The 16,388-nt window shown below is 34.3% G+C and overlaps 1 protein-coding gene across 1 annotated transcript in view; it reads right to left on the bottom strand.

The window, feature by feature from the left end:
• KIAA1524 (KIAA1524 ortholog) overlaps window positions 1-16,388 on the bottom strand; it is a 45,137-nt gene that overhangs the window by 25,191 nt on the left and 3,558 nt on the right. The window contains exons 2-8 of the mRNA XM_005856989.2: window positions 15,012-15,159; window positions 12,648-12,760; window positions 11,720-11,814; window positions 10,883-10,979; window positions 9,934-10,056; window positions 9,634-9,779; window positions 6,031-6,106 (exon numbers count right to left, since the gene is read on the bottom strand). Coding sequence (XP_005857051.1) covers window positions 6,031-6,106; window positions 9,634-9,779; window positions 9,934-10,056; window positions 10,883-10,979; window positions 11,720-11,814; window positions 12,648-12,760; window positions 15,012-15,159 — 798 coding nt within the window. The remainder of the gene's footprint in view (window positions 1-6,030; window positions 6,107-9,633; window positions 9,780-9,933; window positions 10,057-10,882; window positions 10,980-11,719; window positions 11,815-12,647; window positions 12,761-15,011; window positions 15,160-16,388) is intronic.

The raw sequence follows: 16,388 nt of genomic DNA on the forward strand, positions 1-16,388 counted from the left end.
GTAGTCCCATTTGTTTATTTTCTCTTTAGTTTCCAATGCCCTAGGAGCTGTATCAGTGAAGAAATTGCTTTGGCATATGTCTGAGATTTTGTTGCCTTTGGATTCCTCTAGTATTTTTATGGTTTCCTGTCTTACATTTAAGTCCTTTATCCATTTTGAGTTTATTTTTGTGTATGGTGTAAGTTGGTGGTCTAGTTTCATTTTTTTGCATGTATCGGTCCAATTTTCCCAGCACTATTTATTGAAGAGACTGTCTTGACTCCATTGTACGTTCTTGCCTCCTTTGTCAAATATTAATTGAGCATATTGGTTCAGGTCGATTTCTGGGTTCTCTATTCTATTTCATTGATCTATATGTCTGTTCTTGTGCCAGTACCAGGCAGTTTTGAGAACAGTGGCTTTGTAATACAGCTTGATATTTGTTATTGAGATCCCACCTACTTTGTTCTTCTTTCTCAGGATCGCTGCAGCTATTCGGGGTCTTTTTTTATTCCAGATGAATTTTTGAAGAGTTCGTTCTAGGTCTGTGAAGTATGTCGTTGGTATTTTAATGGGTATCTGTTTTGCTATAGGGCAAAATCCTATATAATAAAAGGGTAATATGCAAATGGACCGAACGGCAGAATGACTGGTCATTATGACGTGCACTGACCACCAGGGAGCAGATACACAATGTAGGAGCTGTCCCCAGCCCACAGGCCCCGATTGCCTGATCAGGGCCTGCCAGCCAACCTCTCAGTCCCTTCCCCACAGCCTGCAGGCGAATGGGGAACCGGGGGTGGGTGGCAGTGGGAGGCGGGACCGACTGCCGGCAGCCAGGGAAGATGGCCTTGATATCACCCCAGGCCTAGGGACTGTACCCATGCACGTATTTCATGTGCCGGGCCTCTAGTGTGGAAATAAAAAGCCCTGGGTGCGGAGATTCGGAGAACTTATTTACTAAAGCTAAGCTTTCCTGGCTCCCCCATAATGCCTTCCAAATTTATATTTCATGTCTATTCTCTTTATTAATTTATTCGCAACCCTTCTCCAGATTCCTGACCCTTTCTAGATGCGGGGAAAGATCCCCGGCAATACTTTACCACAAATATTAGGAGTAGCTTCCAATTTTTCTTTCAGTATTTTTCAAAATGAGTTAAAAGTTTCCACATCATTACAAAGTAATTAGTAGTGGTTACTTTACTTATGATTAACAGGACTATTAGGGCCAAAGAAGGAAGGGCAACTTCAACTAATGTTTATATTCCTTCTACAGTACTTAATTTTTTTTGAAGTTTTGTTTTTAAAATTAAAAAAACAAATTAAAAATAAAATAATTAACATTTGCTATCATACTAAGAATCAAGAATTGCCATAAAGCATACTTTACGATATTCAAAAGTGGTGTTCCAAAAAGCCTTAAAACATTAAGAATGGCTATTTCTATACTATATTTGCATAATGTCAGCATTATGTCCCTTAGCTCCCCAAATTCTGCATTTCTTTACTAATTGAGCCTTTTCCTATTACATAACATCCCACATCAACTTGTTTATTAGCGGTTAAGTTAAATTCTACATTTCATATACTACCAACCTAGCTTTAAAAAAATTTTTTGTGTCTCTTTGCCTGTCACTTATTTCCTACCTTTGTCTATTTCTTGACATATAATTGGGATTTGTGTTTTAATCAACTTGATAGTATCTAAATTTTAACATAATTCAGTCCAATAGCATTCACTATGAAACAAATAAATCTGATTTATTCTCTTTTAAATATAAATTGTAGTACTTGTCTTCAAAAAGGTACATTTTCTTGATTCCAAAATCAAAAGCACATACCAGCCTGACTTGTAACTACATTCCCTGGGGGCAAGCCATGTTACCAGTTTCTTGTTTATCTTACAAGAAAATACTTTCTCGAGTACAAGTACTATGTAAGTATAATATACAGAGAAGTCAATAAATCAATCACGAGTGCACAGCTAGATGGTTTTCCCAAAGTGAACACACCTGTGTAACTAGCAATCTGATCAAGAAAGAAAATTCTATCAGAACTCCAGAACCCACTTGTGTCCCCTCCTAAGGCCATGTGGAACCACTTCTCCACAACAGATTTCTGATATATAGATTATTTTATCTTAGCTATTCTTGGATTTTTGTTATTTCATGTAAATTTTTTTATCAACTTACCAGTTTATATTAAACAATCATATGGAACATTATACAGGTTTGGGCAAAAGTAGGTTTACAGTTGTTCGTATGGAAAATAATACAATAAATAATAATACAGGAATAAACTCTGCTTAGCATACTCACAACTATAAATCTACTTTTGCCCCACACTGTATATAAGCAAAGTCTTACAGTATATATGTTCTGTCTGGCTTCCTTAGCTTAGCATTGGATCAGTGAGATTCATCCATATTGTTGCATGCAGCTGCATTTCACACACGTTCACTGCTGTATAATACAGTCATGCTCCATATCATGACACTTCAGTCAATGACAGACCACATATACAATAGTGGTCCTGTAAGAATGTAATGGAGCTGAAAAATTCCTATCGCTTAGTGTCATCTTAATGTCGTAGCACAACTACTCAAGTGTTTGTAAGTCTGGTGTAAACAAACTTACAGTGCTGCTAGTTGTCTAAAAGTATAGCCACGTAATTATTTTCAGTGCATAATACTTGATAATGATAATAAGTGACTATGTTATTGCTTTATATATTTACTATACTATACTATACTATACTTTTTTGTTGTTGTTAATCCTCACCTGAGGATATTTTCCCATTGATTTTTAGAGAGAGTGGAAGGGAGGTGGGGAGTCAGAGAGAGATAAACACCAATGTGAGAGAGATACACCAATTGGTTGCCTCCCTCACATACCCTGACTAGAGCTGGGGATGGAGTCTGCAACTGAGGTATTTGCCCTTGACTGGATTTGAACCTAAGACCCTTCAATACGAGGGCCAATGCACTATCCACTGAGCCAAACCAGCTAGGGCTATACTATTCTTTTTAGTCATTATTTTAGAATGTACTTTCTATTTATAAAAAAAAGTTTGCTATAAAACAGTATGCTGTTACACCAGTAGCACCTTCAAAGTTCTTGTGTTTATAGTATCTCTTGATTGTGTCGTCTCTTGTGCTTGATTTAATCTCGTTTTATCAATTTACTGTAGGCATGCAGTGTTTAGAAAGTCTACAGCAGGGTACAGTAAAGTCCTAGGCCTTCACACTCACCACTCAATCACTCACCCAGAGCAAGTACCCTTTTTTAATCTTTTATACTGTATTTTTACTGTACCTTTTCTGTTTAGCTGCATAAATACCATTGTGTTACAACTGCCTACAGTATTCAGTACAGTAACATGCTGTACAAATTTGTAGCCGAAGAGCAACAGGCTATACCTTATAGCAGGGGTCCTCAAACTACGGCCCGCGGGCCACATGCAAATACAAATATTGTATTTGTTCCCGTTTTTTTTTTTTTTTTACTTCAAAATAAGATATGTGCAGCGTGCATAGGAATTTGTTCATAGTTTTTTTTTTAAACTATAGTCCGGCCCTCCAACGGTCCGAGGGACAGTGAACTAGCCCCCTGTTTAAAAAGTTTGAGGACCCCTGCCTTATAGCCTAGGTCAGTAGTCGGCCAACTGCGGCTCGCGAGCCACATGTGGCTCTTTGGCCCCTTGAGTGTGGCTCTTTCACAAAATACTGACTTCTGAGCATGGGCCATGAAATTTTAATCGCACTGTACGTGTGCGCCCGCACATGGTATTTTGTGGAAGAGCCACACTCAAGGGGCCAAAGAGCCGCATGTGGCTCACAAATAGCAGTTTGCCGACCACTGGCCTAGGTGTATAGTAAGCTATACCACCTAAGTTTATGTAAGTACATTTATGATGTTCAGACAAAAGATTCATTTCTCAGAATGTATCCCCATTGTTAAACAGTGCTTGACTGTATTCCAGTGTGTATATACTACAGTTTATTTTCCCATTCTACTGTTAATGGTACTTGAATTGTTTCTAATTCTTCGCTATTATGAGCAGTACTGTTATATTCTGTATATATCTTCTGGTGAACATGTTTTTAATTCTTTGGGTTAAATACTTAAGTGTTGAATGGTTGGGTCCTGATATATGCACGAGTCCAATGTTAGTACAGTATCAGTATGAAAGGGTTGTGGAGTTGAGAACCAAAGTTTTGTTCCACAACAGAGGTTTGACTGTAAATACTAATTTTCATAAGCAGTTGTACCAATTTTGAGCCCACGCATACTGGGACACTTAGGAATTTTTTATATTCTCATTTATGCTTGATCTTATCCCTATTTTTAAATTTAATCATCTGGTGGATATGCAGTGGTATCACATTACCATTTAAATTTGCATTCCCTTAATATTAAGAAAGTTGAATAACTGTTTCATATTTATTGACCAATTCAAGTTTTCTTTTTTAGGTTGCTATTGGAGATCAGTATTTTTTCTGACATATATGTATAAGTTTTTAAATAATATATTTTAGATAAGAGTCCTTTTTTAAATATATGTATGATAAAGAACTTTTCCCACACTGTGAATTCTCTTTTCACTCTTATTGGTGGACTCTTCATGAACAGAAACTCTTAATCTTAATGCAATCCTACTTATCAACTTTTTTCCTGTATAACTGGTGTTTTTGTTTCTTATCTAAGAAAACCTTCACCTATTCCAAGGCTGTAAAAATATTCTGCTAGGTGTTTCTTCTGAAAGATCATAGTTCACTGTTTTACCTTGCACACTTGGATCTACAATTTAAACTGATTTTCTCATTTGGTGTGAGGTAGTGGTCAAAATTCAGTTTTTTCCCATATGGAATGTTCAATCGACCCAGTGGCATTTATTGAAATGACCATACTTTTAATACTGAACTGTTATCAATAAGATCCATAAACTAGGGGTTTGGTTTTGGACTGTACTCTATTTCACTGGGCCAGCTAACTATACTTATAACAATACTTCACTGTTTTAATTACTGCAGCTTCATATTAAATCTTGTTATCTGGTAGTAGTATAAGCCCTCCAACTTGGTTCATTTTTTTTTTCAGGATAGCCGCAGTTATTTTTGGACCTTTGCATAACCATATAAATTTTATAATCAGCTTCCCAATTTCCACATACCCAAAATGAGAAAAATACAAAAACAGCCTGACCGGCTTGGCTCAGTGGTTGAGTGTCAACCTATGAACCAGAAGGTCATGGTTTGATTCCAAATGGGTTGCAGTAGCTTGGTCCCCAGTGTGGGGCATGTAGGAAGCAGCCAATCAACAATTCTCATCATTGATGTTTCTATCTTTCTCTCCCTCTCCCTTCCTCTTTGAAATCAATAAAAACAACAACAACAATAAACACTGTAAAACCTGCTATAACTTCGAATAACCTAACATTGTAAACTCTTACTATCTGTATGAACTTGGTATGAACATAGTCATTTAAGTCTTTTATTTCTCTCAATGTTTCATAATTTCAGAGTAGAGGTTTTATAATGTTTTGTTGGCCTTATCCCCTAAGCAGTTGACATTTTAAAAAATTAGTAAGTGGTATCATTGAAATATTTCATTTTCTATTTGTTTAACATTTTCTGTATGTATTTTGGACATGTCTCTCTTGCTTATGTAGCTAGGAGTGGAATTGTTGTGTCATATGGTATACATATGCTCAATAGGCACCATGAAATAGTTTTCCAAAGGGACTAATATGCCAGTGTATAAAGATTCTAGGAGGGTTCTAGAGTATTGGTAATGTTGTGTTTCCTGATCTATATACTGGTTATATGTCTAAGTTTAGTTTGTAAAAATTGAGAGAACTGTGCACTTAGATTTTTCCTCATATTATAGTTTTTTATTTATTTATTTATTTTTTAAATATATTTTATTGAGACCGGAATCGAACCTGGGACCCTTCAGTACACAGGCCGACGCTCTATCCACTGAGCCAAACCGGTTTCGGCATATTATAGTTTTTTAAAAGTTTAAAATAAAGAGTCATGTTTTTACCTACCTTTGAAGAAGAATCAGGATCCTTTCCATTAAGAAGACCTAATACTTGATTAAGACATGAAGAAAAGTGCTCATACCTAGGTTTAAAATAAAAATATACATTAAATGAATAACATTGTAATAACTATGTAGGATGCTAGGTGGGTACTGGAAATATCAGGGGGAAACACTTTGTATATTGTTGTCTAACCACTATGCTGTACACCTGAAACTAATACAAAATTTAAAAAAATATATCCAATAAGATTATAAAACTGATACATCAAAAATAATTTATGCACAACACAAATATAAAATTTAATTGTCTTTTCTTTCATGTATTTATTTTGGCTTCTAATATAAAAGTCTTTATAAAGTTTTTACTCAAAACTTAAAATATATTCTACCACTATGATATACATAAATTGGCTATCATTTATAAAATGAAAAAAAATGACATGTGGTAATAAATAAATCATTGAAACTTTCTGTACCTCCATAGCTTTTTTTTAAGGTTGTAAAATTCAAGGAACACTAATATACTAATAAATTAATCAGATACTTATTTATAAAGCATCTACAATTTCCAGACATTAAATTAGGTTCTGCAGATACAGGAGCAGGACCCTATGTTAAGGAACAGGACCCTGTGTTAACTCTAAGAGGTACTACTGGTACCATTCACATTACGTTCTATGTGACTGGTACATCCTAGATTTGGGAGCAGAGTGCCCTGTCAGAGAACTCACAGTCTAAGGATGAAGGCAAAAAGACAAAATAATATAATGGAATGTAAAATATGCTATAATGAAAATGTATAAAATGCTATGAAATAGGATGGATATCAAACCCAGATTTAGTAGAAATAGCCCTGATCAGGTGAAGCTTTGCGGACTTGAGTCTTAAAGAACAAAAAGGTGCCCTGACCGGTTTGGCTCAGAGAATAGAACATCGGCTTGCGGACTGAAGGGTCCCAGGTTCGATCCCAGTCAAGGGCATGTACCCTGGTTGTGGGCACATCCCCAGTAGTGGTTGTGCAGGAAGCAGCTGATGGATGTTTCTCTCTCATTGATGTTTCTAACTCTATCCCTCTCCCTTTCTCTCTGTGAAAGATCATTATAATATATTTTTTTTAAAAAGGCATCAGACATATATAGTGGAAGGAGTATTTCAGCCATCCAGATGAAGCACTCCAGAGGAAATGGTACATGGGTACATGAAACGGCGTATCTAACAAGTTGGTGGTTCTATTTATTGTCTGAAGTGATTATACAAAAGTACATACGAAAGAAAATGTGAAGAAATACGGCTGATAGATTGCCAGTCACCACATTTTGGAGGGCTATACTGAGAATTTGAATATTCACCTGAATACAATGGCAGATCACAGATATTAAAGGAACATATGGTTGAAGAAAAAGATGAAAGTTGGGCATATGTATAAATCAAGGAAGTCAACTGAACGGTAGGCACTAGTGACTAGAGCAGCCGTGGGCAAACTACGGCCCGCGGGCCGGATCCGGCCCGTTCGGCTGTTCTATCCGGCCCGCGGAGCCGAAAGAGCGGAGGGTTCTCTTGCTCTCCCCTCCGCTCCTTCACCAGCAGCAGTGTTAACATGGCAACGCTGGAAACACGGCCACAGCTCCTTCTTCTGAGTGGGCGGATTTATATCCGCCCATTCAGTAGAAGGAAAAACCTCTCAATCTTCCAGAGGCTCCTTGTAATGCCCGCGGACGACATCACCCTGGGAATGCGTAGACACGTTATCGTGCTGATGTAGCGAGACACGCCCCTGGAGAGCACAGTATCAGAGCCTTTGCCATCTTCAATATAAGGTATGTTATTGTGCTATGATTTCTCCATTTTTTGAAGTTTCAAATTATAATAATTAGTGTTTACATTCTTCTTGTTAAAATGTTTGAAATGAATAAAACTATTGAAATAAAAAAAAAAGACCGTACCCTTTTATGTAATGATGTTTACTTTGAATTTATATTAGTTCACACAAACACTCCATCCATGCTTTTGTTCCCGCCCTCCGGTCCAGTTTAAGAACCCATTGTGGCCCTCGAGTCAAAAAGTTTGCCCACCCCTGGACTAGAGAGATAGGAGAAACTGAAGATAGGACAGAATAAGACTTAATGCACAGAATAATAGGATATGTTTATGAACAAAACAGGACACTCAGTAAGAATTGGAATAAACACGGGTAACTTTGCCCATAACATATTTGAGGTAACTGCAATTATATAGTAGTAAATATTTAAAGGAGCTACTGTAGAAAATGTGAAAGAAAGCTGACTGGGAATAAATGTAAGAGGTGTTAACCGGATAAAGTTAGAGATCATAAGCATGCTGTATAAAAATTTATAAGGTATGATTTTTCTCAAGCTTCGATCAGGAATCTAGGAATTAAGTTAGACTTTGAAACAGGTATGTTTTGTTAAATGGTACAGCAAATACATAGGGTCAATATAATTTTCTTTCCAGAGGGGACTCTAGGGTTTTAGGTTAGACAGAAAGGAAAATAGATAATGCAACTGAGAGATATCCAGAAGTGATTAAGCAACCACTTAGTAATGTTAAATCAGATTATCTTTCTGTCCTAGAGAGGTATACTCAAAATAATTTTTCTGCTTACTCCAAAGCTGTTAAATAAGCACCATTTAGTGGTCAGAATGGGTATTACATGAGAACATATTGGGAAGATTCTTAGAACAGATAAGAGAGAGCAAATAAAGGGAGGGCACTCTGGAAGACAGTTTTCCTATCTACTGATGCTTAAGAGAAGAAAGCATAAAATGCCAATGTGAATGCTGTTTGGTATTACAAAGTATCATTAACCATATGAGTAGTGGTCAACCTTGCCCTAGTGCTTAGCTTTTGTTCATTTTTAACTTCTAGATTCTATATTCCTTAAGGTTTAAGAACTATGTCTTCATATCCCTGCTTCTCCTCCCCCATGCTTGACCATAGTAGGGCTCAATAAACATTTTCTTGTTTCTGAATAGTTCATTAATTTAACTTTTTGAAACAATTTCAACTATGTTCTAACTTAGGATCACACTAGGAAAACTTAACTCAAGATACAAAAACTGTGAGCTCTCTGGAAAACAGTTACTAATCAAACTCAAAACATAAATGCCATTGAAATGCCATTGAAAAAGAATAGACATATAAACATGTGTTCTCATTTTTACCTTATAACACACTAGAGGCACCCACTGAAGGAAACATCCATTTTTATTTAAAAAAACAAACTAACAAAAAAAAAACACAAAAAGACATACTGAAAGAATATAATAAAAATAGTATTTAAAAAATCATCATGTTTAAGATTTAAAACTGGTTTTGAAACAGATTAATCATGGTGTGTACATTTTGGAGTCTAATACAACTTTATTCATCTAAAGCAAAGACTGAAACACACACACACACGCCCTGTTATACTTTTACATTTCAGGTCAGGAAAGCAAAAAGAATGGGAATAAAGAACATCAAAATATCCTTATTTAGTCTATTGTGAATCAGTAGAATTCAAGTTTACTAAATCTAAAAAGGCAGTTTTGGTATTTTTTTTACTGTTGTTTTTTTTTAAGTCTTAAAATTTGTCAGAGAGCCATACCTGGTAAGATAATCAGCAATTTTAGGATTCTTAAGGAGATCCATCAGTAGGTCAACTGAATACTTTCTGGTTAGTGTGCCATCACCATTTATGAGAATATTAAATATTAGTTGAAAAGTCTGATGAATGTTTCGAGCATGGAACAACTTAAAAACAAATTAGGGAAAGCATATTATAAAAAAAAAAAAGTTAAGTTGAAATCATCCTAAAACTTAATAAAGAGGCTCAATGATTTTTAAAGTATCAGAAAATAAAACTTCATAATTATCTTAAAAAATAATAAGAAGAAATAATATTTACCTTTTCCCCAACCTCTTCGTTTAATGTCAAACTGGATAATATTGAAAGTGCAAACACAACTACAGTTAAACTACTATGGGCCAAGAAGCTTATAAGAGTTCGATAAAAAGATTTCACATTATTCTGAGGAAGAAAAAAATTTTAAAATTAAATTAGAATAAAAATTATGTTTTATATTTGAGTTCAAAAAGTTTATTTTCCACAAGGTAGGTAAACTTTTATTATTAAACATCCTTATCAACTTAAGAGATCATTTCAAGGAGAGGATATTTTATATATTGTGTACAGTAGTATCAATAGGCACAATCTTGGTGAAGAGCACTGTTTAGATATGGGATTAAGAGTAAAAGTTTAATAACCCCACCTCAAAATAAGATCAGGTCAGAATAATCCAACACATGAAGAAATGAGATATTATTTAATTTAAAACTAAATAGGTAATAGATTGGACAGCAGGGAAACTGTTCACAAAGCACCTTAAAGAATCAACAAACTTCCCAGATTTAATACATTTCTAATGGTGGGTCAGTTAAATGCATTAGTGTGCCTTCACTTATCGCAAGCAGTGGTAGTTGATGCGAGGCATTTACTGATTAATCTTTCTGGTGTAGTTGACACTGATTTTGTGGAAATAGAAAGACTGGGGTAAAAGGGATTGCCCATGATGTGCCTTCCTTCTATCAGCCAAAATAATTTAGCTTTTCTTTTGTTAGTCAATATAACAAACAATGCTACCAGAAGGAAATCTTTTAGTATTCAACACTTGTATTAACCCTTAATATCTTAAATACAACACATATGAAAGCTGGAATAATTCAAATTATTTATATGTCAATTTGATTCTTCATTAACTCTGATGGATCAGCTGGTCAAGAGAAAATGAATGAAATTTTCTTGAAACATAGAACCAACCACAAAACAAGAAAGAAACATCTTATAAAATTCTTACCAAAGTCTTTATGTGTGTTTGAACAGAAAGATTGTGCCGACAAAGATTTGCCAATAATCCCAAACAAGGCATTGTTAACTCATCTTCAGAAGACTGACTGTTATTTAAGAAAAATAAAAAATAAAAATTATTAAATTCATTTTAAATTATTCAAAATTTATACATATAAATTCCTCTTTGTATGCAAAAAGAAAAATCTGAACATGTGAAGACCATCAAGCTTTGAATGGTATTGCCCACTTATTTCATGTTTTGAAACGAAACTATCCTATTCAATTGCAGCATAGAAATATGAAAACATGCAAAGTGAAATAAGTCAGTCAGAGAAAGACAAGTATCACATGATCTCACTCATATGTGGAATCTCATTAACAAAATAAAGTGATGAATGGAGTGGATCCAGCGACATGGAAGCATGGAATAGAGTTCGGAATTTCAGTGGGAAGGCGGGAAATAAAAAAAAGAAATATAAAAACAATTGTCAGAGTGACCATATGCTATCTCATCAGTATATTTTCCTAACAAGAAGATTACATATAAATACAACTTTCATGGTCAATAATTTCTTTCTGTTCAAATAAAGTCATTTCATATTTTTTTGTTATAAATATTAAAGCTGCTTTATATCATTTGATTCTTAAAATTATCTAAGAGGAGTAGATATGAAATCAGTCTCAGTTTAAAGAAGATGGAAAAATTTATCTAAGAAAAATTAAGAGTCTCATGCTCTACCGACTGAGCTAGCCGGGCACCCATAGAAAAATTGAACTAATACATGGTTTTAGTTTAAAAATAAACCAGTAGATTATTTGGTTACATGTTTGGTTGCATACTCACATATGATCTATCAGGAATATAATTAAGTCATCTATATTTGCACCAGAATGGAAAATTTTGACGTTATATGTTAACTTCTGTAGAAGTTGAATGCACTGAGAATTAAAAAACAGAAATGAATATAAACACACAAAACATACTGCATGCTCACAAACTAGAGTTCTGTGCATATTCTGAACATATCACCATTTTAGGAGGCAGAATTTAGAGCAAAAACGTTTCCATTTCTTAAAATGGTTCTCTCTCTCTCTTTTTTTTTTAACACTAAGTAATAAGACTACCAAGAACCTTAGGATTCATCTCCTGATTCAAACATTCCTATACACCCTATCTTAAACAAAGCATCTTTTCATCAACTTGGTTTACTTTATCATCTTAAAAGTATATGTAGGTTGAAAGATACATATTCCATCATTCTAAGATATATATATTTTTCATATCTACCATCTTTAAAATTTCATGTACGTTTAATTGGCAACACTTTTCTTTTTTACAATTGCATTTTAGGTTCAATAAAATATTATGGGTATAAGAGCTCTGAGTCTATGCTAAATAAGACCAAATCTATAGCTTCAATTTTTGTAGAATGTTTCCTCAACAATGACACTAGATGCCAACTCAAATTATAATTTTAATGTAAATAACGGTCTAAATGCTGACATCTGTGTTTATAAGTCTGTCAAATAAGTTATAATGTAAATTTTTTTTAGTAATAGTGCTAATGTGAATAAGCTTCCCTTCGCCACGACTTTTAAATAGTAGTACATGTGTGATCAACTAGATCTTAAATTTATTAATGGCAAGAATGTGCCTAATCATTCCAGCATATACTCTATAAGCTAGCAGTTGCTAACAGATACTATCAATTTTGATCTGAAAATAAGGAAGAATAAGTACGAAGTGAAAAGTACTGTGTGGGTGTGTATACCTGCAAAAACACTGAATCACTGTGGCAAGCACTGCTCCGACATACAACACCTGCCAACACATTATTCAGGTTATATGTATTCTGAAGATAGTCTCTGGTTTCATTGTCTGCAGCTGTAAATTAAAGTGCACAAAACATTATCAATTTTACATATGGTCTTCATAGATGGTTAAAATTTTAATTTTTATATCAAATTTACCATTATATAAAAACATCAAATATGATATGACTATTTTACATACAAATACTTTCCAATGCAGAAGTTTAGTCACAGAAATTGTATGAGCTGGAAATGAGAAGGGAGTATTAGCTTTTCCGTTTTTGCCAATAAACAAATGATTTCTCAATGTAAGCTAAATTAATCTCAAGGAAAACACCTGCTTGTAGAAATTTTGCTGTTAAATTATTTCAATGCTTCTATAATCTAAAACTGCTCTAAAAATGAAGTCTATTAACTAAAAAATAAATAACAATTTAAAAAGCAAATATTAAGATCATCTCTTTAACATATTTAAACATTGAAAGTGACTGCCAATCTCATATAAATGGTTAGTGGATGTTGGAATTAGCATAGCCTTTTTGGAAAGCAATGTAATAAAAACTGTTAAATTGAATAATGTCTGAATATTCTACTGAGAATTTATTCAACAAATACTCAGTAAAATTTGAGCAAAAATACAGAAAAATGTATTCATTCTAACAGCAAAAAACACAAAAAAGAACATACATGAGTACACATCCTTAGTGGAGTGCTTGAATAAATTATAGTACTCTACAATGTGGTACAAGGTAGCTATTAAAAAGAAAGCATTATGGAAGGACATCTAAAATATAGCAAGTACAAAAGAAAACAAGCAGTACTCTGCAACACCATTTTTGTTAAAAAATAAAATTATTTGTTAATATTTTAATCTATAATCATTTGTTATAATATAGAATAAGATCTGGAAAAACACATATCAAACCATTAAGAAAGATCCTCAATATCTTCTCCAAAGTGGAAATGATGAGGAAGGTGGTGGTGAAGAATAAAGACTAATTTTGTTTTACTCTCTATATCTATGCCAGCGGTTCTCAACCTGTGGGTCGCGACCCCTTTGGGGGTCAAATGACCCTTTCACAGGGGTCACCTAAGACCATCGGAAAACACATACATAATTACATATTGTTTTTGTGATTAATTACTATGCTTTAATTATGTTCAATTTGTAACAATGAAAAAACATCCTGCATATCAGATATTTACATTACAAATCATAACAGTAGCAAAATTACAGTTATGAAGTAGCAACGAAAATAATTTTATGGTTGGGGTCACCACAACATGAGGAACTGTATTAAAGGGTCACGGCATTAGGAAGGTTGAGAACCACTGATCTATGCTATCTAATTTGGTAGGGACTAGCCACACATGGCTATTTAAATATACATTAATTAAAAGATTAGGTTCCTTAGTCTAGTACTCACACTTCAAATGCTCAATAGTCTTATGTGGCTTACAGGTACTATACTAGACAACAGATAGAAACATTATCACCAAGAAATTTCTATTTTTCTTTTTTAATTGATTTCAGAGAGGAAGGGAGAGGGAGAGAGAGATAGAAACATCAATCATGACAATCATTGATCAGCTGTCTCCTGCACACCCCACACTGGAGACTGAGGCTGCAACCCGGGCATATTTGAGCAAATATTGGCTGGGAATTGAACTGTGATCTCCTGGTTCATAGGTCGACGCTCAAACACTGAGCCACGCCAGCTGACCGGGCTGATCCTTCTGGTCCACTGTTATTTTTTTTTTAATAGTAAGTATGTATTAATTTTATAGTCACAGAAAAAAATATCTCCACTATACTTCCAAACACAAATCAATAAAAAAGGTAACTAATACGTGAACATTTAAAAACTAAAGCTTAAGGTAGGAAAAAATAGAAAAAGCAACACCTACATTTTTTTACCCTTAGTTCCAAGTTCAGTGTAGTCTATAAAAAAAGGATGATTTATTTGATCATTAGCTATAACTTTTCTGACTTGTGTATTTAATACTGGCATTATGTAAATGTAGGTTGTTGGGTTTTTTTTTAATTCAAAAGTAGGTAGGTCAGCATTTAGGAAAGTGTGTTCTTATCTGTAGATCACTGAACCTCATATGTTTGAGATTCTTCGTTCCATTAATTTTAAGAAAGGATGCATACAATAGTCCCCTTTCAAGAGATCCACAAAGCAAATAGTTCTGCAAGGTCCTGCAATGAAGAAATCTTTGGAATGTGAACCATTCTCCTAACGATTCTATAACTAAATCTGCCCTTAAAAACTATTACATTCAAAAATCTTTTAAAAACTTAAAAAGAGAAATTAAATTACCTAATTGAGATAACAAACTGATGATACTGAAGATCAGTGGTGCATTTATGTTTGGGTCTTCAAGTAGCTCTACAAGGCAACTCAAGCATTCACTTGGTAATATTTGATTTGACGTAAATAATCGTGTGAGCTTCTGTCCAGAAATTACCTATAAAATAGTAATTAAAATGTGTTAGTTAAAAACTGGCACCCTCGCAGGTGTGGCTCAGTTAGTTGGACGTTGTTCTGTGCACCGAAAGGTTGCAGGTTCTATCCCCAGTCAGGGCACATGCCCAGATTTCGGGCTCAATCGGTTAGGGGTTGTGCAGAAGGCACCTGATTGATGTTTCTCTCTCTCTCTCTAAAAGTCAACAAAAATATATATATTTTAATAACTGGCAGTTTTCATCTCTTTCCTACTTAAAATAAAAACTCAGTTCTTCCAAAATGCCACTGCCACTCCCCCAATTTTGAAAATTCATACATGCTGATACCTCTGCTGAGCAGATGAATTACCTATCCCTTCTCTCACTGGCTAATGTAATCATTTGGGTTTCAGCTTTGTTTCCTCCAGGTATTTTTTCTAACCCTCTTCTATCAATTACATTAGGTTTGCCTATTACTCTATCCTACAGTTCATTATACTTTTATTTCATAAACTTGCAAACTTTTAATTACCTAGAAATATTTATCCTCCCTACTACACTGAACACTCCATGAAGGCATCAACTACAAATCAACACTCTACTACCAATATATTTATTGAATAAATGAATTCTAGTACTTTCATTCCACCTACTTTAAGGGAGACAATGGAAAGTGAGAAGTAGCTAAATTCAAAGGTTTAGCTATGCAATTAACTATGTGATTACTTCTGCTCCCTCCCCAAAACAATTGCTGAACCCAGAAATTAGAGATTACTAAAGAGGAATTTAAAAAAATTTTTTTTAAAGTAGCCAGGTCAGGCATAGGCAAATTTTATCTTTGGATATTCTACTTTTTACTCCTCTCTTACTATCTCACCCTACCCCCTCAAAAAGGTAAAGCTGGGATTGAAGGCAACAAAATAGTTGTCAAACAGAACGTATTTTCCAAATGCTTTTTGAATGTTATTCATTAATAAACATATATTTTCTATGTAAGTGGAAAAAAACAATTAAGTTACTTTAGAATTAGAGAAAATTTGTTCTAAATGTTTTTATTTTTAAAAGATCAAGTCTCACCTGGAGAGCATCATGTTAAGCGAAATAAGCCAGTCAGAGAAAGATAAATATCATATAATCTCACTCATTTGTGGAATAAAATTAACAACATAAACTGATGAACAAAAATAGATCCAGAAACGTAGAAGCATCAAACAGACCCTCAAACCTCAGAGGGAAGGCAGGGGAGGGTGAG

Source organism: Myotis brandtii, unplaced genomic scaffold (assembly GCF_000412655.1).
Source record: "Myotis brandtii unplaced genomic scaffold, ASM41265v1 scaffold106, whole genome shotgun sequence".
Classification (NCBI taxonomy): domain Eukaryota; kingdom Metazoa; phylum Chordata; class Mammalia; order Chiroptera; family Vespertilionidae; genus Myotis; species Myotis brandtii.